Raw genomic sequence first — 27,633 nt, 5'->3', positions numbered from 1 at the left:
CAGGAGTTCAGCTCCCGGGGGAAGCCCCCGCAGTCCGGCGCGGTCGGCTCCGCCTGGGCTGGGCAAGGCCGGGGTTGTCCTGGGCGCTCGTGCCAGCGGCCCCGCTCCCGCCCAGCGCGAAGGCCCGTGGAGGGGCTGGACGGGCCCCCTCGCTCCCCCCGCCCCCGGGGCTGGGGCAGCCCTTTATTGTGGGCCGCGTCCCTCCTGACACGCCGCGGACACACCTTCCCGCCCCTGCGCCTCCTCAGAGCGGCCCCCGGCCCAGGCGCCTCAGCCCAGGGGCCGGGGCCGCGCGGCGGCCGGATCGGGCCCCGGGTGCCAGGCGAGGCGCGGCCCCGCGATGCTGCCCACCGCCCTGGGCTGGGGCGTCGCGGGCTCCTCGGCGCTGCACGACCTACCGGCGCCGCCTGGCTCCGGCAACCTGGGCAAAAGTTTCCTGATCGAGAACTTGCTGCGGGCGGCCCCGCCGGGCCCCGCCCAGCCCCTGCCCGGCCCGCTCACGCTGTGCCCGGCGGCGGAACCAGCTCGCCCCGCGGGGGGCCCCGGCCCGGCCCGATGGGCTTGTCCCCGGCTTCACCCCTCCGCCGCGGCCAGCAGCGGGCCGCCAGCGCGGGCTCCGGACAGAGCCACCGGCATCTTCCCTCCTGCAGCCCCAGGTGAGCGCGCTCCCCTCGCCCCGCAGCAGCAGCAGCAGCAGCGCCCCACCCGGGGCCGGCCGCCGACAGCGCCGGCCAAACCTCCCCTTGGGAGCTCGCTGGGCAGCGGGCGGAGTCATTCCTCAGCTGGAGACACCCTCGACTCCAGCCCGGTCCAGAGGCTGAACGCCTGGCTCTGCCGCAGCCCCTGGGGCTGGGATGTTCCCGAGGGTGTTTCGCAATTTCATCGCCTCCCCGCGCACAATAAGCTTTGGTTTAATGTTTTAAAATTGCTCAGATAAAGCCCCCGACCCTTGTGCCCGGCTGTGTAATTGCCCAGCCCTTGTCTTCCATTTAGCTGCTAATGCGGATGACTGGTGCTTTACTTGTGTGGCAAACACCTCGCTGGAAGCGTTTGCGGAGTGTGGTTGGCCAGTTCCAAAGTACTGGTAAATACAGTTATACAGTTCAAAGAAGTGCAGCTGCATTTTAAAAAGCATTTTTTGTACGGATTGGAAAATCAATAATCAATTGCTGTAAATTCCCCCGTTGTTCCCTTAGACATATCTAAATAAATAGTATTCCTTAGGCAGAGTCCTACTGCCTGAGTAAAAGGAATTGTAGTTTCTGCCCTCAAATTACTATCTATATAGATTATAGAGAGGGGGTGATAGATATTCAAGTGCAATTTATAAAAAAAATGCTTCCCCCCCAAAAACGACTGTCTTATAACCAGAGTGGCTATATCAGTGAGGTTATGTTAAATATTTTTTTCTTCTATTAATATTTTTAGTGTTTTCAAACACCTCTGGGGAAATCAGGATTGATGCTATGAAAATTGAGAACTATTCATTGGGCTGCTTCTGCTCCCACTGAAATCTCAATGGCAGTTTGGATATTGATTTCATTGCAGCACTGTCTACCAGGATGGATTAAAAACAGAGCCTTGTGTTCGAAGTAAAAGGTTGAATCTGCTGTTATATGACAGAATATATAACTATAAAGGGGTTTAAATCTTCTTAAGGAAAATTTCCCTCTGTGCAAGACCAAAGTGTTCTTTAAATCAGTTCTGAATGGCAGGGTTATGAAAGAAGGTCTGTTGTGGTCTTTTTTCTCTTTGTTCAAGAGGGTAGTACAGAATGACCAGTAAACATTAATCTGTCATATTTGACCCATTTCCTCATATAACATCTGATTAAAACAAGGCTACTGTCTTGCATGCCTGTGGATTAATAACCACAGCAAAATGTGTAACAATTTTTGACACTATAATGAGGACTTTAAATCTTCTTTAGTCGTTGATCTTTCAGTGCTGCTAAATGATTGCAATCTGAAATGATATCAGAGGGTTAAGCATGAACAAACACACATGATAGACCTGAAATCCTTCTGAGTTTAGGAAATACAAGAAAGATCAGATGCTTAGGTACAACAAAGGATGCAAGATTGGGCCTTTTGTAGCAAAAGGAAATTGAACTGAGAGGTAGCTACAATTTTCCTGAAGTTCTGACAAAACACTAGAGGCAAAATTCACCACAAAAACTTTATTAGAAGTTTGCAAAATATGTCTAATGCTATAGTCACTTCTACATTAAAATAAAAGCCACTGCTTTATTAGACTATAGAGATACTGAAAGGTTTGTCACTTAAACTGGTAATGCTACTTGGCAGTAATCTGAACCATGCAAAGTTTTGCTGTACTATTTGGCAATCATAGTTTTTTATTTGTTATGCCCAGGTTTAACTGTACTGCAAGTTTGAAGCATACAAAGCTTTTCCTGACAAATTATGCTTCTTTAGTGTGTTACTTTACATGTACATTTTGTTGTTAGAAATTAAAAAAAAAATAGGTTTGAGGAATATATACCTTGTCCAGTTATGGAAGTGTTCAAAGCTGGTTTAGAAATTAATTCATTATAATGAATTAAATGTATATCTATTAATTTAAATTCCCACTAGAACATAGCTACTTGTTCTAGACCAATACAATATTTTCAGAGTCTTACATTTTTTTTTATTTAAATATACTATATTTAAAATCAAAGTAAACAAACAAAAATATTACTTGGAGTACAGCCTTAAACTAGCACTGCAAAAGGTGTTTTTGTTTTTGGTTTTAATACACATGGTATATTCTTTTAAAATGCTTTGGAATATTTTTTATTTTATTTTAAATGAAATCCTACAAGTAGCTCCTACTTGTAGTTCCATTGACTTCAGTGAGTCTACTCAAAGAAATTAGCAGGACTGGGCCAGGTAGGTGCATGTTTAAATATTCAAATAATAAAAAAAAATTAAAACTATTTTAACTTACTTTTCCCCCTTACTTTATACTAACTCAGTTAAAAGCAGTTAAGGAAATGGGAAAGGATGCACATTTCACCTGATTTTGAGTAAATGTTGTCTATATTAAAAAAGGAAATGAATTCCCTAAAGATCATCTCATCACTATTTCTAATAGTTAGAAACTAGGTGGAAGTTTCTGAGTGCCCAGTCTTGCAAATATTTGCATGATTAGTTCTTACTCTTGCCAGCAGGCCATGGGGACATGAGTTCTGGATACTCAAATGAGTAAAGGGTTGCAGGGTGAGACTCTCCAAGTGGCAATGGACCTGATCCAAGTTTCTCTTAAGCTCAAAGTTTCCATTGACTTCAGTAGGAACCTTGGGTTGAAGGATCTGTCCCTTATTACTTGAAACAAGGAATGCTGGGTCCAATCCTTCCTTATTTACTCAGGCAAAATTCCCAGTAATGTTTTTAAAAAGCCATAAACATTATATGGACAGTTTCTGATCTCAGTTACATCCGTGTAAATGCAGAAGCTGTTGCCTTGTAGAAGGTGCCCATAACTTTAATAACTGCAAATTAGTTCAGAAACTGGTCTTTACTGCTGGATTTTACAGCCCATATTCAGGTAAGGAGTCCTTTCTCATTAAACTAATCCCAATGGAACTACTCACTTGATTATGGGCTATATTTCTGAGTAAAGGTGCCAGGATCAGGCCCTTATGTTATTTTTCTTGTTGATGCAACCGTTAGAAGGACAAGAATTTTGTTGGAGTAAGGATGGTAGGAGCAAAATAAAGATGTTTTAACTAGAAGGTTTATACTATATACTATTCTTACTGACTGATTTTTTTGTGGTATCTAGAGATACTTACTTTTTTCCATTTAAAAAGCTATACGCTTGGGTAATGTCACAATGTTTATTATAAGATTTTTCTTCACATAGATAATGTGCATGGAAGCATTACTATATATCCCAGTAGGATAATTTGCAGAGGTCAAAATTTTCAAAATGACCACTGATTTTATGTTTTTGGATATGCAATGCGAGGTCACTTAAAAGGGCCTGATTTTCAGAAAGTGCTGGGCACTCACCCTCTGAAAATCAGACCCCTTTAAGTTGTCTCAAGTTCAGCACTCAAAACCAGTATTGATGAAAATCTTGGCCCAAGTCTTAACTAAAATGAATGATCATGACAAAAAAAATTGAACTCTTACAGCTTTATGTATACTTTGAGTTAGTTACTGTCGCAGAATTTCTTAGCATTCAGTTATATTTAAAAGGAAAAAAGTATACTTTTCAATGAAGGGGAACTGAAATGTATCATAAATATTGTATTAATCCTGTATTGCTTATGTGTCCAAAACTTCCAGTGAGGTTAATGGGAGTATTAGGGGAGCAAGGAATGCACAATCAGTCTGGAAACTGAAAATCTGAATAAACTGAACCTTTGCTACAGTTCTGAAAATAACAAGTATCCACAACTTCTATAAAAAAATTAACAAATGGGCTTGATTTATAAAATCTTCTAATATTGTGTAAGAACCCAAATCCTGGTTTCTGTCTGAACCATAAAACTCCCATCAGTGCCTGCAAGGGATGCAGGATGACACCCTTTATCTGTGACATCTGGCCATGGCAACATCTGATTGCATTAGAGCTCGGTCATTGACTGCCTCAGCCATTGTGACTCTCCATCAGCGGTGCTTTATCATGTGCCTTTTCATTCCTGTTGTGAGTTAGAAAGGGTCTACATTTATAGTTCCATATTTTTAGCCCCATGTGTACTTTAATAATAGCGCCAAAATGTCCCTAGTGAAAAGCTGGATGACGAACAGTCATCCACAAAGCATCACGCTATGAGATATGTCACACTGTGAACAGTGTTCAAAGAGACATCCCTTTACTGGCTATGAGGCCATTGAAGGGTTAAAATGAATGCTTGCCTTCGCTGTATTGATTATATAGTTGTACAACTGAATTATGGAACTTTAAGCTTATTTTAAATTATTTTGGTCTTTAATTATTACTATTATGTGCAAATAGTATACTATATAAAAGTTAAACCGTAAAGGCAAATACAATGGGATCCTCAACTGGTGTAAACTGGTTGTAGTTCAATGGAGTTATGTCAATTTACACCAGCTGAGGATCTCTTGCACCACAATTAGTAAAGAAAAAATATTTTAACTGTTGAATTTGACTGCTTAAACACCTGGCCATTAATTCTGGAATGACAGGCCTAAGTAGTCTTTGGAACTCATTACCACAGGATATAGTTGTGACCTTGTACTTAGTAGGATTTTAAAAAGGACTAAACATTTATATTAATAACAAGAGTATCCCAATAAATATTAAAATAATAAAGAGGAGTTTTGGAGGCATATAAACCTTCATTTTTCAGGGCATAAGCCAGCCATTAACTACTGGGAGTTATGAGGGAAGATTCCCTGGAGGTAGGTTATCCCATAACCACCTACTGCTGGGTTTCTTACAACTTACTCTGAAACATCAGAGGATAGAATTTGTCCTAATCTGTATACTATGGGCTTGATCCTGATGCTCCACTGCTTTGTGTAGTTGTTTACACCTGTATAAAATGCTACCCTTCTGATCCGGTTAAAATTGACATCCACTTTGCACTCACAAGTCTAAATGACTGCACAAAGTGCAAGGCAGTGAAGAATCAGGCCACCTCTTTAAAACACTGAATTACTGCAGTGTGTGCTACGTGGGGCTATACCCTCTAACCATTACAAATTACAGCTGTTGTAGAACCTGGTGGCATGCTTAGTAGGCAGTGTTTTACCCAGTGGAGCACTTTATAGCTATGCACTATCCATTACTATGGGGGTGAAATTTAAGATCCTGGTTCTTCTGACCAGTCCTGCTTTAAATGGGAGGGGGCTGGTAAGAGAAGGTGTTCCTTGGCTCTTGGAATTTGCTTCTGCCTCTAGTCCACCACAACCTGCGTGTGGTTCCCTTTAGACTATACTGCAACACTCATTTGTTTTCCCAAGCATTTTTTGGAGTGAGAGAGTCAGATTAGGGGCTGATGGGATGTAGTTTGTTTTGGGGCTGGGAAGGCTTTTAGGAGGTCTGTTTGGCAGGTTTTCTTATGGCCTAATTTCCAGAAGGGCCAAGTGACCACAGCTCATATTGATTTCAGTGAACGTTGCAGTTGCTCGACAGTTGTGAAAATTAGTCACTAGAAAGCTATGTACTTCTCAAGTAATCCACACCGTGCAGAATGACAGCAAATCCATTGGAGATTATGAATTTTCACTAGGGTAAATGTAACCAAAATCAGGCCCTGTGCTTTTACATTTTGTAATGTGCCTAGAGTATTGATAAGCACATCTGATATATATTGCAAGGAAATAAATAAATAAAATGCAATAGCAGGCATGCTTGCATTACAAACTTTGCTGGGATACTGAACACACGGGAATTTTACCTACAGTAAAATATATACATGTATATACACAGAACATATATAAGTATATAATAAATCAGACACATACTAACACAAATCTAGCTAAAGTACTTACAGGATTCTATTAACATAGTATCTGAGTACCTCACAGTTTTTAATGCAGTTATCTTCAGAACCCCTTATAAAATAGGGAAGTGCCAGCACTATCGTTTCCTCAGATGGAGAACTGAGGCATAAAGTGACTTGCTCAAGGTCATATAGGAAGCTTGTGGCAAATTCACATTTCACTCCTTCTAGAATCTAGCCATTGGTAAATATTTTTACTGAAATTAAATGATTTTTCAGTCCATACCACTTTTTATGATTTACACTAATAAAAGCATTATTAATTATTTCTTCCAAACTGGCTGACAATCAGAATGTGTCCTCAAGTGACATGTAACTCTGTAGCTTTCACTGAAATTAAAAGAAGAAAAGAATCAAGTGCTTTTAACTATCAGAACTCTCTGGATTCTCACTAGGTAACGTAGCCTCTCTGTTATAAGAGTTAGGGACTCTCACAGACACAATATTGCAACCATGATTCTCTCTGGACATGCAAAGGATTCTGTGGTGACTAGGTACATGTAACATTAATTTTCACATTATTCAGGACCTCTTCTTGCTCCCTTTGCAGTCTGTGGGCCAGTTCCTAAAGGCAGGTCTTTAGGTACCCAGCATAATGCAGTAGAGTGGGTGCAAAGATGGCTTTACACTATCTTTGCTTTCCCCCTATGCTGGGGCTGCCAGGCTAGCCTAATGATGCTGTTTAAGTACAGCCCCCAGGGCCCATTGCAGCAGAGATCATCAGAGCATAGGGATAGTCTGGCCATGTCTTCTGCCTTGCAGTCTGAGGAAAGGATTGGTATTGGACCTGGTCCTTTAAGCAAGGTTTAAGCACTGCTGGAGAAGCACAAAGCAGCATTAGCAGGGTCAAGGATCTGGGTCTGTAGGAGAAAAAACAGGTTCTTAGGGGGGAAATGATGGAGTTAGTCATTTCACTAAATTTAGTGAAATCAGTTATTGTAACATGGATTTTATATTGCACAATGAGATGCTTCTGAAACAGGAACCTCAGGGCATATGCTTATGTTTATTAAGAAATAGAAGAATGAAAAGGGATAAAGATTAATCTGATCATGTAAGTTGCTTAAATTCCTGACTGCAAAATTATGGCTATTTCATGCCATGATTTTTTGTGTGAAAAACTCCCATTGATTTCAGTGGGGGTTCTGTGCATGTATTGCTTGCCGAATGAGGCCCTCAGGAAACTTTCCTTGGAGAACTCAGCTCTGCAAGCTAACAATTGCTTTAACTGTTCCGAGTTGCACTTTTGTGGCTAATAACCCTTGACAGCCTTAAGGATGAAAACATATTCCAATATATTAGACACTAGGAGGCTTTTGAAACATCAGACACTTACTTATTGGGGTAGGAGAGTGGGTTTTAAATAGGAAAGGGCCTGATCCTGCAATCCTTACTCCCACAATTCTCCCGTCAACAGGATGCCTATTTCTGTATATTACCAAATTATGCTGGTCTACCTAGGTTGTTATACAACATTTACAGTGTTGCCAGATCTCACCATTTTATCATGAGTCTTGTGATATTTGGTGTCTTTCCTAAAGCCTCAGTTCCCGAAGTCATGAGATTATGCTGAGAATCTCAGTTTTCATTTTAACAGGTGTAAATACTAGCCCTTGTGGTTGCAGCGAAAAGCTTGCAAACACGAACCATAAAGTCTTAAAACAAGGCAAATAAAAATAATCCAATATTTATTATTATTATTTTATTATTAAAATCTCATGATTTTTAAGCCTGATTGGCAAGTTTTGACCAAGAGAGACCCAGGACTAGAATAACAGGTGCATTTCAGTTGCACATGGTGAGAATCCTTTACTTTCAGTTGTAGCCCAAGACAGGAGTTTAAATCAGGTCTGCGGCAGCAAAAGGCAAGTTCTCTAATCAATTGTACCACATAACCCCAATTTCACTGGGGTTTAGGGAATTCTTTTTAAACAAAGACGTTTTATGAAGAATACAAGGAAAATCTGTCAGTCCATTTATGGCTGAATTCTGTTTTGCCTCTTACGGTTACAAGAGAAGGATATTCTTTTGCTGTTGTACATGGGTGCCTGTGTGAGTGAGCGAGAGAGTGGGTGAGGAGTGGGCAGGAGGAACATTCCCACTGAGAACTCTAGTGTCACAATAAGACAATAGATAAGCAGCAGGGAGCCCAGGCACAGCCGTACATAGGTAGTATGTGGGAGAAAAACAAGGGGAGGATGGGCCTGGCGACAAAGCCAATGGATCCACCACTATGTAGATCTTCTGTTTAGGCTGTGTAAAAGGAATTGCCAACATTGCATTTCCAAAATAAGGGACTGTTTTCTTAGTACCACCACCTCACCCCTCCTCCTGATATTATTTATTTAATTTAATTAATTATTTTTTAAATTTGATTACTTGTTAAGTAGTACTCACCTACATTCACCAAGGATATTTCTTGCTGCTTTTTGCAGCACTCTGCAACTCCTGATCTTGTTATACAGAGATTAAAAAAAAAAAAAAAGGGATGGCCATTGTAATAAGGGCCTGTTGGCAATCCTAATTTCAGCCAATAGATAGAAATAGCTTCCACAGAGCATTGCCACAGCTGTTTTGTGGCTTGAGCAGGAGGTTTTCTTTCCTTCAGACATCTGGCCACACTCTAGCACAGCTACTCTAATGGATGTGATTGGTCTCTAATGTGCTAAAAGCAGTAGCTTCATGAGTATCAGCAGACAGTGCTGAGACTGTTTGCCTAAACCATGCCACAAAATCTATATGTTCTACTATTGTTTTGCATTCTACATGTGGTGTTAAAATTTGCAGAGTACCTAATATTGGCACAGAAGGGTTCTAGTTCCCATATGTGAAATCCATGCCAGCTATGCCATTGACCAAAGCCTGCCCACATGGCATGCTTCCAGTGCACCCTTCTTGCCATATAGATTGTCCCCAAGATAGAGGATACATAGAGAAATGTGCAAAAATGTGCATAAGCACCTAAGGTGATAAGGAGCTTACAAAAATGAAAGAGCCTCAGATGTTGTTACCTAACCTTAGGTGTGTCCTTAACATCTGCCTGATTTTTGTGGCTGCAAGGGAAAGATCATTTTGCTACTTGCATATTTCAACCCCTTTTGGGTGACGTTATCTTTTTTTTTCTTTTACAGTGTCTAACTGGCTAATTTTTGAAAGCCCTACTGAAAACTAATAAAATAAAAATGAAAACATAATTATTTCCATTAACTTTCTATGCAGGATTTTAAAATACTTTTTTGGGTGTTTTTTTAAAAAAGAATTGCAAAATACTTTTGAGGAATATTTGCTCACATTTTTAAATAGATCTATTTCTGCCACACATGCATTGCTTTTATGTTTGCTGTCTGAACATCAAGTTTTATTGACCTGAATATTCATGGAAAGAAGGGCATGTGTGAATATTCACAGAAACCCAAATTTAAATTTGCAACAGTAAATGCATCAGAACAGCTTTATTCCTGGGGGAATTCTGCACCACTGCCCAAAGCAGAATTTTGCAGAAAATAATGTGTGCAGAATTTCCTTTTCCCCACAGAAACGGGATGCCACTAGGGGCCAGTGGATGCGGCAGAGCCCAGCTCATACATAGAAGACACTGCCGGGGGGAGTGGGAGGAAGCTAGAGGGTCCCTGGCAGCTGCAGTTCCCCCACACACCCTGAGGGAAGGAGACAGTGGCATGCAGGAAACTCCACACAAGCCTGGGATCCAGCATCAAGCTGTTTACCCCTCAGGGCCCAGAGATCCAGAGGGAGAAAGAGGGGCTGGTGTCTGGGCAGCGGGGGCATGGCTGAGCTCTGGATGAGGAGGGGGCGGCTGTCTGGGCTGGGGGGGCCCTGCGGCTGGGCTCTGAGGGAAGGGGGTGCAAGTATCTGGGAAAGGGGGTGTCCTGCAGCTGGGCTCTGGAGGGGGTGTGGGTATTTGGACTATGGAGGCCCTGCAGCTGGGCTCGGGGGCGGGGGGCGGGGAGAGGGGGCAGAGAAACATGAACTGGGTTGTCATAAGGGTTTCTTTAACTTTCTACTCCTGGGAGAATTTTTGTGTGTGTCTGTATTGTCACAGACGTACTTGCTGACAGGTATTTTGAAATAAATTATTAAAATAATTGAAATTGGTGTGGTTATATAGTTTATTTTGACAAAATTTGCAGAATTTTTCAGTATTTTAAAATATTATGTGCCAATTTTTTTTGGCACCAAATTTTTATTTTTTTGGTGCAGAATTCCCCCAGGAGTAGAGCTTGCACAATACACTAGCCAAGTGCATGTGATTGTGATTCCCTCTGGTGGCAGATTTAAGCAACTCGGCAATCTGCTGCTGTCTCACAGACAGGACGTTCACCTTTAGGTCAGGTGGTGAAAGCTTGTACTTTTGGTGCTGAAAAAGTCTTGGGATTGATCCCCTCTAATGACCATGGTGTGTGCAGCTGTGGTCCCTTAGACTTGAACATTCATCCAATCTGTGAACAGAAACAACACCGTGTGACTTATTTGGCCAATCACAACTAACCAATTCCCCTGGACTATCCACTATTGGCTATTTGCAGAGAAGTGTTCATGATTATTCTATAGAGTTAAACTCTGTTTATTGAAAATGTGTTTTAATTATTTTGAAGAATGAATAAATGTGAGGAAATCACATTTTTTTAGTATCTACTCCATGGGCAGAAAAAGAGGCTAAATTTATCAGATGAATTATTTATTCAGGTCTAATATTTTGGAAAGGTATATTTTCAAATACATTTATCTAGGTCTTTAATCATGCAGAAAGGAGAGTCTCAATGCTGCAGCTGAAAGAATTAGGACTCCACATAGATGCAACACAGTGAATTGTAGAATTAGGGCCTAGAGTACTTCCTAATGTGTTTCAATGTGCTAGAGTTTTAAAAAAATACCCTACCCCAGAAGCCCCTTGAAAACAAGTCACTTTAGAATTTCATAATGATTTAATCTAAACTCATTTCACATGAATTGTACTTAGAAACTTGACTATGGAAAGGACTGTGTTTTGGGACCTCTGTCTGCATTGTAGACATGAGTTTCTAGTGTGGCAGAATTTTCAGTTTTAGAACTATTTTGTTTTCAGATTTGGAAAGCATTTTAGAATGTCAGTGTCTGAGATAATGTCTAAGTTTTACCCTTTGCTGAATGCTAAGGTTCAGTTTACATGTACAAGTATACTACAGTATATTTAATTGCTTAGTATTTGTAAAATGCTTTGGGTTTATATAAAGCTGAATATAAATAAGCATTATTAATTATATTTTGTATTCACCATCCTGTTACAGTATAACAAGAATGTATCATCGTTTCAAATACTAAATCCTGGGAGATTTAGGACCAGGTACTGTCACTTTCAAGAAAAACGCGCATAAAATAATTTTTGAGCTCTTTCATATGTAATCAGGGCAGTGGAATTTATTCCTTATTCTGACTTTTGAGTTTCATGATCTGTGTGACGAAACCTGCAACCCTTACACCGATGTATAGTGCTGCTTAGTCCTGCACATTGTCCCATTTAATTCTATGGGAATGCTAAGGAGAGAGAGGAGTAGACACATGAGTAAAGATTTGTGGGATTGGCCCAAGGTTAATGTTTAATTCACAGATGGGTCTGTACATAAGCAGTTTTATTGCTACCATGTGCTTAATTCTGGCTATCAAAAAAAACCCAGGTTTCCTAGCAACCAACCAGCATTGCAGCTGTTTTTGGCCTTATGTAAGGACTGAAAAATGTTTGGTTGAAATTGCTTGACCAACAAATAGATTGATTTACCATTTCGTATATGACAAGGAAATAAAATGTATATAATATTTTTCCCATCCTTATATCCAATATTTGTTTTACATGATAGCTACAGTTACAGTCATGCTGCATAAAATTTATGCATAAAACCTGACCAATATGTATTGCATCATTTTGCGCAGACAGTTTCCATTCTATTATACTATTTCACACATGGTACTTGAAAAAAGTTTAATAAAATGAAAACTATTTACTATATCTGTCATACATAAAAATGTACTTGTCTGAATCAAGATAAACCATCCATGGGATTGTTTAGTCTGCAGAAGAGAAGAATGAAGGGGGATTTGATAGCTGCTTTCAACTACCTGAAAGGGGTTCCAAAGAGGATGGATCTAGACTGTTCTCCGTGGTACCAGATGACAGAACAAGGAGTAATGGTCTCAAGTTGAAGTGGGGGAGGTTTAGGTTGGATATTAGGAAAAACTTTTTCACTAGGAGGGTGGTGAAGCACTGGAATGGGTTACCTAGGGAGGTGGTGGAGTCTCCTTCCTTAGAGGTTTTTAAGGTCAGGCTCGACAAAGCCCTGGCTGGGATGATTTAGTTGGGGATTGGTCCTTCTTTGAGCAGGGGGGTTGGACTAGATGACCTCCTGAGGTCCCTTCCAACCCTGATAGTCTATGATTCTATGTTTTTATGGACCCAGGGTCCCCCGGGGAGTGCTATACATCTCCATAATGGACCTGAGCCTGAGCTGATGTAAATCTGTGTAGTTCCCACACAATGATTTCAATGGAACTACACTGATGTACACCTCCTGAAAATCTGGCCCAGTGTCTCTAAGAATTGGCATGTAGATCTCTCATAGCTGAAAGATTTAAAGATGTTTAGTGACCATTGGCTATACATCTAAGGAAACTCAGGACCATTGTTTATCCCACAAGATCTGGAATAGATTAATCTAAAAAAACAGCCCCAGAAGCCACCTGTTTGAGATCTGTGGAAGGATGTCATCTGCATCTTATTTCTGGGTGCATCATCACAAATACAACAGAGAGGCAGTTTTTGGGCCTGATCAAAAGACCATTGAAGTCAAAGGAAAGATTCTCACTGACTTTGTTGGACTTGAGAGCAGGCTTTTAGAGATCTTCTCTTTTTGCATGATGGCAGAATCCCAGCGATTCAGGTGCTGTCCGCAGCTTTCATGCAACTGCATAGATTATTTCAGGTTTTATAAGGCAGGATTGTGTTTTAGTTTCTGATGCTGCTCCCATTGAAGTCAGTGGGAATTTTAACATTTACTTCAATAGACATAAAAGGACATAGACATAAAAGGAGCAGGCCTTTTATGTTTACAAGTCATATATAGAAGCATAAAGGTTTAGTGAATGGAGAGAACTCTATATGCAAGAGTATGCTACCCACCTCTCTGAAGTGATGGTATATTCAATTGTGATATATCCAGGTGATGGGAGTATAATATTGCAAGGGCATTCTGGGCACCGTGTTCTCAAGAAGATATTAAGAAATTAGAGGGAATTCAGAAATAAGCAATAAAAAAGATCGCGGGACAGGTGGGAATGACTTATAAAACCTTAAATAGATATAGGATGGTCTAGGGTGGGGAGGGCATGATAACAGCCCACAGATTAGATATTTGCATGATTTAAACACCAAGGAAGTGTGGTGCCTGGAGTTCAGTGAGGACTAATAGGCTGTGATTCAGAAATAGATAATTTAGGCTGACTGACAGAGAATACTCTCCAACAGCAAGACCTATTTGGCTGTAGAATAGTCTCCCAAAGAAAGCAGTGAAATCCTCTCACTTGGGACTGTGAAAACTATAGTGGACAAAACATTAGCAAATGTACTGGAAGGAATAGGCCTGCATTTTCAGGGAGATGGACAAGATGATCTAATAGGTCTTTTCCATCTCAGTCTTCTGTGATTCTGTAATTAGTGCCAAATCCTGCCCATCTTACTTGCCCCAGTAGTTCTGTTGATGCCCTGTACTCTAAGGTCATTGTGATGCCAACGGGACTATTTGGATGAGTAAGGTGGGCAAGTTTTGACTTTATATTTTTGATGTCCTTTAAACTGCCTACCATAACTGTTTCTGATGGTAAAGAGTTCCATGTCTGATGATCCTGTCTGTTTGTAAATGCCTCCAAAGCACCTCTACCCCGATATAACGCTGTCCTCGGGAGCCAAAAAAAATCTTACCACGTTATAGGTGAAACCATGTTATATCAAACTTGCTTTGATCTGCCGGAGTGCGCAGCCCTGCCTCCCCGGATCACTGCTTTACCGCGTTATATCCAAATTCGTGTTATATCGGGGTAGAGTGTAATTAATATCCTTGTAGCTGTATAATCAAAAGAGAAGAAATTTACAATAAGGGTTGTCATGTTTTAAGATAAATTTTAACATAAAGGCCAAGATTTAAATAATGAGTTCTTAAAGTTAGGCTTCTAAGACCATATTTGATTACAATGGGAGGTGTACAGCACATTTGAAAATCAAGCTACTTATGAAGGTGTCTGAATATGGAATCAAGAGCCTAATTTTGAGTGCTCATTTTAAAAATCATGTCAAATTTTTTTAAAAAACCATATAAATGACGCAGATTGATAAGACAAATGCACTCATTTTGACCAGTCTTTACTTCTGATTATTCACTGCTTCTTTATAGTAAAAATAATCTTGTTTGAAGTCTTTTTAAAATAAGCAGTTTATTACAAAATATTTTTTTCAGATGTGACACTGGAGATTTAGACAGATTACAACACAAAGAGGATTTTTTCCCCCCTACAATAAGTCAAGCAACTGATGTGATGGTTACATTGCAGATCAAATTTTGAAAAAATATTATTTTTTCAACTACAGCATGTCTGCCTTCAACATGGAGGGGAAAAAAAAGAAGAGAAAAACACATTTTAATCGTTCATTGGTGCTGGCAAAAATATGAATGCAATCAAGAGTATGCTTAGAAAAAATATCTTTATGGAAATATCCTATAGAATTTACTACAGAATGTGATCTTTTTCTATTGTGCTTTTTTTCGGCATTCTGTAGATATTAACACAGAATTCTATAGGCTGGTTAAAAAAACCCTATAGAGATGTCAAATTCTCTGAGCCCAGTTCTGCAGCTCTTAGTTGTATTTAATAGAATCGTCCTCCGCAATTTCTTACAAATAAATGGGACTATTTGTGTTGTGAGATGCTGTTTATCAGAAGAATGGCAGAATCAGGCCGTGTCATTTTAGAATAATTTCTATAGAACTTAGTTGATTTATCTCTATTACATTTTACAGGCATTTTCATTAAAAGCTTGTTTATTGATTTCCTTACTCCATGTGAGTAAAAGTACAAAAACTGACCTGTAAATAAGATACTTATTGCCAGGCAGTGCCTGTCAGTTCTGTTTTTTTTTTTAAGGTATCCCTCCCCAGTACGTTTTACCTAGCAAGGTTGTATAAAATAACTTTTGGATTTACAGTTAGTTATGAATTTTGGCCAATGTGTTCAGATATATTACTTAGGATGTGTGGCACTAAAACAAATAAATATTGAATCCTCGGAATTGCAGTCTTGCGATAAATTTACTGTGATGCTTCAGTATGTCATAATTGAAGCAATAAATGAGTTAAAACTAGCCTTGATTAAGTTATTTAAAGATTACTTGGCTGATTGTCCTTTGCTATAAAAAATCTCTGCTTAAGAAAAGGGAAGCAGGGTTTGTGAGGCAGGACTTCAAATGCTGACTTTTTGAAAATTGTTGTTGTGAATATCACTTAAGATTAATGGATAATCAATTAGATCTATGCTTTATTTGCAGTTCTTTCCAAACATTTTTTTCTCCGAGCCCCACCATTCTACTCAGCATGCTGCGGTGGGTCCTGTCAGCACCCTGTATCCCCCACTGCTTTTCCAAGTAAGTTTTTATGCTTCATCAGTAATGCTTGAGTTATTCTGTAAACCAAAGCAGCAGGATTTAATGTGTTCTGGAAAACTAATTGGTGATGCAATGGCAGCAGCTAATTCCTCAGTAAAATCACAGCAATCCTATTCAGAGGGTTTCCAAAGATTTATCAAACTTAAGTACACTGAGCAATTGTGAGAGATTTCTAATGGCATTGAGACATCCAGACAGCTAACTAAGGAACGCTCCTTGTTTTCAGTTTGCTAGAAAAGATCCTTTAAGAGTCAATAACTCTTCTTAAAATCTGTATCAATACGCATTTGCAAACAGGAAAAGAAAAGAATTGAAAGATTATAAAATGGACACTGCATATTAATGTCTGCTTGGCATAAATTATGATTCAGGAAACATTTAAAAACTCCTCAAAACCCAGCCATTCTGTTCATAGCAGATAAACACCTGTATTAATTTAATTTTGTATTAGATTATAATGTTAAAACTGGAAGACATGTGGAAGACGATTTGGTCCTAGTATTATACATTTGGGATGAAAACTTTGTTTTATATTACCACTTAATCCAAGTCTAAATTTAACCTTGATTTTTTGAGATTTGTGCATCATATAAGATTCTTTATTAAAGAGTTTTGATGTTCATGACTAAGGAAGACAAGCAGAGGATACATTTTAGTTCCTCAGAATTGAGTAAAAAGAACAGAACTGTGTGTCAGTCCAAATGGAAATTGCAAGTTATGCATTCTGCAGCTATATTTTTATCACAGTTGAATTCAAACCACTGCGGACTATGTGTATGTGTTGTATGAATGTTTCCGAAGGGCAGTTGCTAAGTCGAATGATTCCTGACAAGTGAGGCAGCAAATGCTGGCAGTTTAATGAGCTGCAAGTTTCTGAGCACCTCTTTAGGGAGTTGACACTTTCCCACAGAGCGTTTTACATGGCCCCGGCTCCATCACAATGGTTGACAGCACCATGACCAATCACCACTTTCACTTTACTCATCCACACGCGACCTCACCACAATTTTTCACTGTGCAGATGAACTTTAGGAACCATTTCACATTGAAAAGGCCTGGGCAAGGGTCAGTTGCCCTTTTGTATGGTCATAAAGCAATGCTCTATGTGCCAGTCTTTTCTCCTGTCTCACATTCCAAGAGAATTTCTGGACAGCATTTAAAGCACTTGACTGAAAAATAAAGCAGTGAATGAAACTGACTTTTATAGACTCATTCTAGCTCATCTTCCCATATAACCCTGTCTACCTGAAAAGGGATTTAGTGGATGAGTTGCGTGTATACAGGGACTTGCTGAATACATAGGGCCCATTATCAACTGTGGGGATTGTTTATTAACCAGGACTGATACACTACTATTTTGGAAGTGACCTATTAATTGTCCATTTAACTAGAATGTATTGAATTCAAATGAAAAAATGGAAACCATGACTAAAGCTTTTACTCGCTCCTTCAAGGTGGTCTCTGCCATGAAGGCAAATTAAGATTGTTCCACAGATTAAGAAGACATTTATCACCATATATTAGGATACGAAGGAAAGACTTAAAAAAACAAAAAAACCCATGCCAAACATTTGGTACCATATTAGCATTTATGTCAACACAGTATTAAACCTTTCAGTGTCTGTTCAGCAGGACAGAGTGCAGACTTGCTTTGCTTAACTCATTTTGACATAACTGTTGTGCTGTGTGTGTAAGCTCATGCCTCCAAGTATCAGAAAAATAGACAATGTACACTCGGTGGATTTCACTTGTACGATTAGCGTATTCACTCCATCGACAAGATCATAGGTTGGCTTTTATGTGTACAGTTTTGGTGTATTTTATATTGTTTAATATAGAGCAGTTAAAACAAAATTCCTAGACCATCTTCTTAGCTGAATGTTCACCTCCCTAAAAATGTTAGGTTTAAAATTTGACCAAGTGGCTGCTCCATTTTTCACTAGTGCTTGTCTGTGGTTCTGCTCACTGTTAGGTTTTGTTTACCTGGGCATTTATAGTACATCCATTACTGTGGTATACAAAGTCAGAGAGGTTTCTCCCCAAACTGGGTGGGTTCTTCCCTACTATATCATTCTAATATTGGTATTAAAACAGTCACCTACCTGCTTCCTGTGTATGGCAGGTAGGTGCATGAACTCAGTGTTCTAGTGGCTGTTTCTTAGCTGAGTGACTGCCAGTCAATAATCAAGGAAAGAAAACTGTCACAGATTAACTGTCACATAATCTGACACCCTGTCTTTGGCTGACAGTTCCATTTTGGAGCTCAGCAAGGGAGGTGAGGTGAGGACCAGCCTTGTTGGCTAAGAAATTATTTTCTTCCTCCCCTGTGGCAATTGTGGGGCTGAGAGGAGAGATCTCTTCCACCTGTTTCACTGGAGGCTGTACAGACTGGTCAGGAACTACCACCCCAGCTATTTTTTAAACTGCAGCCCAGACTTAACTCTTTCCCTCCTACTGCAGCCATATATGAGTTGACTACAACTTTAAGGCTGTATCTCCCTGCTGTCTATGCTTACCTGTGGGGGATGGAGACCATCCTTGATCAGGAACGTGTAGTATATGGGAGGCAACGTTTGGATTTACATGAGGTTCTTTTTCCCCCAAGAAGCTCTCAGCAGCAGAATGGGGTTTTAGAGGGTTCTATGCACTGTGTTGAAATTTTCCATGAATAGCTTGGCCTTCTTCAGAAGTCTCAAATATGACTTTCTGGGGCTTGTATGCCATATTCAACATATTTGAGTCTGAACAGAGTCCTATTGTGTTGCATTACATACATAAACATAACAAAAGTATCCAGTAAACTCTGATGTTTGTGTCTGAGTGGTTTGAAATATCAGTTTTAAAGTTGAAATGTGGCTGTACCAAGTTGTAACTTCATATATACCAAAATTTAATTTTAAAACCACTCAAACACTCATCACAAAAATATCTAATAAACTGCGATATATACAATGGGGACATGTTAGGACTCTATTCAGACTAAAGTGTGCGTGTGTGTATCTATCTACAAAAACACACACATAATCTGTATATATAATGTGTCAAAGTTAAAGATTAGTACACCCCCAATTAGTGGTTAGTGAAAGCTGCAGCTGAATTTGACTAGCATTTCAATAGGGACATGTTTTTTGTGGAAAAAATTTGTTGAAATTTTTTTCACTGAATTTTTTTTAAAAATTGTCAGAAGAAGGGATACATTTTCTTGAATTGTTTTGTCAAATAATTCAGTTTTTTGTTGGAAAATTTCAAAACCTGAAATTATTTTGATCATCTCTACATAGGATTTTTTTTCACTGAATTCAATGGGAGAATGATCAGGACACTGTACTAAGAAGGCAATAATTCTGAAGCTTCTGTGAGAGAGAAGGTTATATCTAAGATGTTTGGATTGTACCTTTAGGGTCTAAAATGACTGTGATTTCAAAACAAAGCCACCTCTGTGACTGCTGGCCCACAGGAAGTCCACAGGTGTCTAAGGCTTTGTGGATGTGGAAACTGCTTCTTACTCAAAGAAAGCACTTTCCTGTAGGTAGTGATTATGGAGTATATTTGTTCTTGCCCAAAAGCCACATATAATATTGTGGGTTCAGCACATATTTAGTGGGTCTCTGGTACCTCCCCCAAGCCCTTCTCTCTGGAATTTGGTGCTGTTGGAGGTGCACTGCCAGAGCACTCCTAGCCAGCAGTTGCTTTGTGGATTCCTGTGGAAAATGGATGGATCCTTCTTTGGAGGTGGGGGAAAGGGCACATGAAAAAGTGATACAGGTCTAGGTTTTATCATCATCTTTTTGGGGCTGGCAGAGGGATGATGTGAATGCCCCTGCTCCATGAGTTGGATAAGCAGAAGGTCCCCTCAGAGCACAGATCAAAGGGGTGTGACTGGGCCCAGAATAAACTGCCATACAAGGGCTTGCTGAAAAGTGTTAAAGGATTAAAAATTAGACTGAATGGAATAAATTCAAGTACTCCAGAGAGCTTTTAATAAACAATCTATGGTTTCCATAATAATCAAGATGTGAATGGCCAATGATTTTCTATGGAAAAGTCTACTACGAAAGCCTTGTCATTACAATATATAAATAGCATTGCTTACTTAGCCCCATCCTTAAGCTATTCTTATCCCATTATGCATTTTATACTGGGGCAGAATGAGCACCCATGAAAAACTCACTGCAGTTTGCTCACCCAGATCATATTGTGTAAGTAAAAGTGTAGATGTTTCTCCCTGACCATATCTGGATTTCACACTAAAAAGAGCTCTATATTCAACCCCCTACATAGACTCATCTGATTATGCTTTTTATCACTCCAAAGAGCAGAATCTTGGCCATCTATAACACATCTAGATCCCAGCATTACTGAAGTTGATCAGAGCCGTATCCAGTGTAGAATCTGACCCTTATTGAACATGACTGAATCATCGTGACACATTTGTAACACCAACAACTCAAAAGTGAGACTCCAGTCTGATAGTGGTGTAAAGTATAATGCTTAATTTTCCTTTGATATATGTTATACATAGCGTTACACTATCTTCCATTTCCTCTAGGAGAGGAAAGTGTTCTGCCTCTGTTGACCCAGGACTCCAACTCCAAAGCCCGGAGAGGTATTTTAAGAAGAGCCGTCTTTTCTGAAGACCAGAGAAGAGCTTTGGAGAAGATGTTTCAGAAACAGAAGTATATCAGCAAAACAGACAGAAAGAAACTTGCCATTAACTTGGGTCTGAAAGAGTCACAGGTATGGAGGGGTGGGGAGACATTGTACAGCACTTAGCACAATGGGGTCTCAGCCCATGACTTAGGGCTCCTAGGTGCTACTGTAAGACAAGTAATAAATAATAATAATTCACAGCTTTCTGTCTTTGAAACAAAAATCTTCAAAATAGCTTTGCTGGAGAGGGGTGGGGATATAAACAGCCCAGGACCAGTCCAATAGTCTTTACGTAGGCAAAAGTCTCAGTGAAGTCAGTGGTAGTTTTACCTGAGTAAAGAATGAATAAAAGAGTCCCCATCCTGTAGTGATCTGCATTCAAAAGTTAATATCTCCATTTCCATACACAGGGGCGGCTCTAGGTATTTTGCCGCCCCAAGCATGGCAGGCAGGCTGCCTTTGGCGGCTTGCCTGCGGGAGGTCCCCGGTCCCGCAGATTCAGCAGCATGCCTGCGGGAGGTCCACCGAAGCCGCGGGACCAGCAGACCCTCCACAGGCATGCCACCGAAGGCAACCTGCCTGCCACCCTCGCAGGGACTGGCAGGGCTCCCCCCATGGCTTGCCGACCCAGGCACGCACTTGGCGTGCTGGTGCCTGGAGCCGCCCCTGTCCATACAAGGGTGGAGGAAAGTCTCCTTTGAACATCAGCACTCTGTAACCCCATTGCCCTAACTGATGGCTGCTTTTGGGCTCTGCATGCACAAAGCTCCACAGGGATCTGGGAGCAGGGCACCATCTTCTGCTCTGCTTCTAGGTGTGTGCACAGAAATCCAGGCTCAGAGCTGTTTTAGTTTCCTCTGTTTTTGTACCTGTTACTGAGAGCCACCAGGGAACTATGCTAATGGCAATGCAACTGCTACTGGACTCATGCCATCTAGGGAGATGGGCAGTGGAGGCAGCAACCTTTCAGCTGATCCTGGATCCAGGCAGAGGGAGACCTATGGGGTTGAGAGAAGCGTTAGAATGAAAATTCCATGAGGTGACCTTACTGGAGGTTCCCAGCTCTCCTACTTGGCCACCTTACAGGGGTTTTTCCTTATGGGAGTATGATCTGTCCCAGAATAGGACTTCAGGATTTGGCTCAGTGTTTAATATCATTATAGTGTTACTTTTACCATATACATATAGTAGGATGGTACCCAGAGGTGCCTGTGAGCTTTGAGACCCCAGTGCATTGATCTCTATGCAAATATAGCTAAAGTGATAGTACCTGCCCTGGAGGGCTTGCAGGGCAAACAAAAGATGGGGACAGGAATAGAACACACAAGAAAATAAGCTTGTGTGATTGGCACAATTTCATTAATTACATGGAGGTAATGGTCAGGGAGAGGGGAAGTGGCAGGAATGGGAGGGGAGAGGTGAATGAGAGAAAGGGAATAAGAAGAGGAACAGTCCTAATATATCACCTGCCTTGCCATAGTCAGCAAGCAGGGTTTTGAAGGCATCTTGGGAGAGGTGAGTCTTAAGGATGAATTCAAAAGAGGCAGAGATAGTGGCTGTACACTTTTAGAATGAGCTTTTTCCATGCATAAGGGGCATAAGAGAAAGCCCAGAGGTGCTTGAGGGAGAAGATAACTGGTGGGATATAAAGGCTAGGAATGGTGGTGGAGAGCACTGTACATTACTGTAATTTTTAACTTGAACACTTCAGCCAGAACCAATAAAGAATGCACAGACTGAGACCCTTTCCAGTCTATTAGCTGAAGCAGAGTAGTAATCACCGTAGGACAAACTGTTTCTTTTCATGCTGACAGTGTACAGTCACACTCTGCAAAGAGCTTTCTAAAATCCTCACAGTGTGTATTCACATACTGTATGTTGCAGGTATTTCCCTCCTACATTCTTTTGCATTCTCAGGAGTGCCGCCAGCTTTTTTGCCGCCCTAGGTGGGCGGAAGGCCCTGCCCCCGAAATGCCGCCCCCCACAGAGGTGGCAGAAGGTCCCGCCCCCAAAATGCCACCCCTGACAGGGGCAGCGGAAGGTCCGGCCGCCACAGTCGCCGCCCTCCAAATGTTAGCGCCCTAGGCAATCGCCTAGGTCACCTAATGAGTTGCGCTGGCCCTGTGCCTTCTGGATATTCAGTTGAGCCCAGGGGAATAGGAAATGGACTGAGAGGGAGTTTACTACTAATACTAAAAGAAAAACAATTTAATAAAAATAATGGGGCATCATTCCTCTCTAGGTTTTTCCTATATAAAACACAGGAGAGACTGAGATTGTCAGTTTGTAGTTTGGCTGTACCTTTTGGGGGCGGGATTTGCCATCTAAGGACTAGGAAGAGGATTTTGTCCCCAAACCCACATGAGAGCCACATGGATCCTAGGAGATCCCTGGAGCCTGCAGTGCCACCACTCTGCCTTCTGGCCTGCAGCCCACTGTCAATAGCCATGTTGTTCCTGCAGCTAGGCCGTGGTCAGCTGCTCTTGTGGGTATAAGAGCCACAGCTCCTGTAGCTATGCTGTAGAAAGTTGTTGTCTCCTTGGCCACCACCTGCCCTCTTTCCAGTCTGCTGAGCCAAATCCTCACCTCACTTGTGCTGGCGGAAGTAGAGGGGAGTGTTTGGTCTGACTGTTGTTAATAATAATATCTGAATCCTCAGCTGGTGTTAGTCGGCGTAGCTTTGCTGATTTCACTGGAGCTACATTGAACTTGACTTCAGTCAGGCCCAGAGAGGAGTGTGTAGAATTGAAGGGATTTCAAGAAAAAAGGGATTAAGGTAAAATTATTTTAAGAAAACAATAATAACCTCCAATTAACTTGGGAACAGGTGAAAATTTGGTTTCAGAACCGAAGGATGAAATGGCGAAACTCCAAAGAAAAAGAAGTGCTTTCAAACAGGTGCCTCCAAGAAGAGGGTCTTCAAGAGAACTACTTCTCAAGATCCACTCTGAATTTTACTTCCCCATGCCCGTCTATATGGGAAGTGTCTCAACAGCAGGCAAGTCTGAGATGGAGGGAGAATTCTGCAGAACCTTCAGAAAGACTGAATAATAGAAATAGCGCACAGCCACCTCAAGAAACAGATTCATTTCAGGGCACATTGTATTTGTACCCTGAACAAGACACTGGAGACAAGGCAGTTACATTATCAGTATAAAGGAATGATGGAGTTCTGAAAATTGATCAAAGAACATAGACTTTAAATGGGTGTTTTTTTTAAAACTAACAATGTTTGAACGTTGTAAAGCTAACTAGTTTATACCTCATCACTTACTAAAATCTAACACCATTAAAATGACAAACAATTAATGCTGCAAGAAATATTCTTTAATATTCAATCTTCTCTCATGTCTTTTCTGGTCTTATCCTGAACTTATAAATGAATTAGGAAGGGATGGTAAGTAAAATGAAGCGAAGAGTATGAAACTGACATTTTGCTTTGATTTACATACTGTGCTATATATACATATTCATTAAAACACACTGATACCATACTTTTTCTCTCTTACTATAATCAGACTCATTAAGCTCTTTTTGCCCATAGGATAGAGGAAAAACCCTTTCTCTAAAGCGCATAATTTTTTTTTAAATTGCTTACAGCGTGTGACATTCACAATAGGTTTATACTGAAAACATCTAAGTATTTTTAGTGGTATTTCTCCATCTTTCCTCATTTATATCGGGATCCAGTTGTGTATACAGTACAGTGCAACAACTCAGATGAGTTATCCTAATGAAAGAATTGAATTAAAAAAAAATATCTCCATGTTTACTTCACTTTAATTTGGACACAAGCTGGGAAATGCCAGGAAATGCAATTTACTGAGTCAAGTCTTTTCGCCTGGAGATGAAAAATACAATGTCCTTAGCTTTAGTACCCTTTGTCAGATTGTCAGTAAAGTCTCTTGTATCGTGTTTTGCATTTAAAATTGATGATAGCACAAGGGAAAATTAGAACCCACATGGAATCGGCAGCAGTACTATAATTGTGCAAACTGCCACTCTTACTCTCTATAAAAAAATACTTGACAGCTAACATGCTGTACCAGACTTATTCTTGACTGTTCATTTAAGCTGGTTCCAGTGGGTATGCATCTGTTCCTAAATTCAGTACAGTATTTTATGTGTATAACTAGCCTGAAATAGTAGTATTAAAATAGCGTTACTTTAAATGATTTGCTTGCTTCATCCACTCTAAGGAAATCACTCTGTTGGATTTAAGAATCAATTATTGTTCAGTTGAGAAGCTTTTTCGTTCCAAAAAAGAGGAATGTGTTTTCTTATTGTATGTTTTTTGTGAATGTGTTTGTTGAGGAGACTGGTTAGAGATCTTTTATGTCAGATGTAATACCCTGTTTGGAGAAATTTCGAACATAAAAGGGCACAGCTGTTTGACTCCCTTCATAGATTTTTTTTTTTTTAAGGCCAGAGGGGATCATTATGATCATATAGTCTGACCTCCTGCACAACACACTATAGAATTTCACCTGGTAATTCCTGCCTGGACACCTATAACTTGTGGTTGAACTAAAGCATGTATTTTATATCCAGGGCTGCCAACTCTACATGGTTTGCTCTATAACTTGCAGGTCTTCAGTGCCTCTTACCAGGGATATAGCCATAGAGTCTGATTGGCTGCCTTCCCCACTACCCTGCCTCTTGGGGAAGAGTAACCAATCAGACCTAGGCTATACGTTGAGGGACTGACCACCTGGACTAGGCAGAGTTCTCGCCCACCGTGGGCCAGCTCCAGCATTTTTGCTGCCCCAAGTGGCGGGGGGGAAAAAAAAACGTGATCGACAGCAGCTAAATTCTTTGGTGGCAATTTGGCGGTGTGTCCTTCTCTCTGAGAGGGACCGAGGGACCTGCCGCCAAATTGCTGCCAAACATCCAAATGTGCCGCCCCTTTTCGTTGGCTGCCCCAAGCACCTGCTTGCTGCGCTGGTGCCTGGAGCCGGCCCTGCACCCACCCTTCTTCCCCTAAAGCAGGGGTCCCCAACCCCCGGTCCGCGGCCGGGTACCGGTCCGCGGCCTCTTAGAAACCGGGCCGCGAACCGACCCAGTGCAGCTTCCGCAGGCATGCCTGCGGGAGGTCCAGCTGAGCCGCGGGACGAGCGCTCCCTCCGCAGTCGTGCCTGCGGGAGGTCCGCTGCTCCCGGGGCTCAGCTGGAGCTTCCGCAGGCACGCCTGCGGAAGCTCCACTGGAGCCGGTGGACCTCCCGCAGGCGTGCCTGCGGAAGCTCCAGCTGAGCCCCGGGAGCAGCGGACCTCCCGCAGGCACGACTGCGGAGGGAGCGCTCGTCTCGCGGCTCAGCTGGACCTCCCGCAGGCACGCCTGCGGAGGGTCTGGCAAACGAAACCGGTCCCTGGACCTAAAAAGGTTGGGGACCCCTGCCCTAAAGGACTAGAAGTGCTGAACCCACAAGCTGAATGAAACTCCTCCTCTCATACATACAGCGCTGGGAGCCAGAGACTCCAAGCTGCCCCTGGGCTTGGTGAGAAGGGAGGAGGAGACTCAGGTGAATTGCCACTCAAGATGGGGTACAAAGGTATCTAGTCACTGCAACACCTAACCCTTAGGCACCTAGCTGCCGACTGGAATTCACAGCCCTGAGTTAGGTGCACAGGTTCCCCATTTAATGCATGTAGGAGTCTCAGAATCCAACAAGCTGAGTGGGGAGCCACGTAAGCCAGCTGAAATGCAGAGGATAGGGCTTAGGGTCAAATCCCATTGATTTCAGCTTTAGGAGCCTGATTCCTGGGCCTGTGGGAGGCACCTCTCTCTGCTTGGGATTCTCAGCTATGCCACAAGTATCCTAACCACTGGGTTATTCTGACATTTGTGCCTATGTTTCTTGTGCAGGGCCTGAGCCTATAATGGTATGTCTACACTGCACACAGAAAAACCCCAAACCTGTGGCAGTAAGTCTCAGAGCCTGGGTCAACTGATTTGAGCTTTTGGGACCTGTGTATTGGGGCTAAAAATAACAGTGCAGACATTCCCACTTGGGCTGGAGCCCAGGCTCTAAGACCCATCTTCCTTGCTGGGTTAAAGAGCCTGGGCTCCAGCCCAAGTGGGAACATCTGCACTACCATTTTTAGCCCTGAAGCACAGGCCCAAATCACTTGACGTGGGCTCTAAGACTTATTGCTGCAGAGGTTTTTTGCAGTCTAGACATCCCCTCAGTGTACTCAGAGCACAATTAAAGGGTCAGGCCCCACTGGTGAGACAGACAGGGGCAATGCCTAGTTTGAGAATCCTAATAGTTTGGAGCTGCTGGGGCTCTGTCTTGTGCCAGTGCTCTCTGAGCAGCTTGTTAGCTGTGGAGTTGGTGTCAGGACTTAGGTGGCTTTGTGTGTGCCCACCAGAGGAAACATAGGCACCTACAGGGTTAGACAGCAGCAGCTGAAAGAGGCAGTTAATCACTTCAGTACATATTTGAAGATCTGGCCATAAAATACTCTAGGTGTGCAACAAGACTTCCAAAAAGCAAAGGGAAGAGTTTCAACATGTTGGTTTTAAATGTACTGTACAATGTCAATTTGATTTTCTTTAGTCCCCCAGAAACACTGTGAATTTTGGACCATAACTAGAGTGGTCTGAGTCCTTAACACTAAAATAAAGTTAAACCTGTAAAACATACAACCTTGATCCTTCTTAGTTAATGCTATTTAAAGTGGAAATTTCCCTTCAACCTGCACTATGAAATTTCAGCAAAGAAGCACCACTTATCATAAATGTTGTAAATATCACAAGACATTTACTTTGCCATTCTCTCCTGAAATGTCATACGTTAGC

The 27,633-nt window shown here is 41.5% G+C and overlaps 1 protein-coding gene across 1 annotated transcript; it reads left to right on the top strand.

Annotated features, from left to right (window-relative positions):
• On the top strand, positions 1–25,800 carry DBX2 (developing brain homeobox 2). The gene is made up of 4 exons (XM_044984625.1): positions 1–656; positions 16,068–16,163; positions 20,734–20,921; positions 23,662–25,800. Exons 1-4 carry the CDS (start codon positions 341–343, stop codon positions 23,989–23,991), a joined length of 930 nt encoding a protein of 309 aa, XP_044840560.1. The 5' UTR covers positions 1–340; the 3' UTR covers positions 23,992–25,800.
• Positions 25,801–27,633: the final 1,833 nt, after the last annotated feature.

The sequence above is a fragment of the Mauremys mutica genome, chromosome 1 (genome assembly GCF_020497125.1).
Source record: "Mauremys mutica isolate MM-2020 ecotype Southern chromosome 1, ASM2049712v1, whole genome shotgun sequence".
Taxonomy (NCBI): domain Eukaryota; kingdom Metazoa; phylum Chordata; order Testudines; family Geoemydidae; genus Mauremys; species Mauremys mutica.
Note: the sequence above shows the minus strand (reverse complement) of the source record. Positions and strands in the feature narration are given on the sequence as shown.

Bases quoted from the DNA above. Each gene is read 5' to 3' on its own strand.
- DBX2 (XM_044984625.1), top strand. From the start codon at position 341: ATGCTGCCCACCGCCCTGGGCTGGGGCGTCGCGGGCTCCTCGGCGCTG. The intron at 657-16,067 runs GTGAGCGCGCTC...CTTTATTTGCAG, and splicing joins CTTCCCTCCTGCAGCCCCAG to TTCTTTCCAAACATTTTTTT. The intron at 20,922-23,661 runs GTATGGAGGGGT...ACTTGGGAACAG, and splicing joins TGGGTCTGAAAGAGTCACAG to GTGAAAATTTGGTTTCAGAA.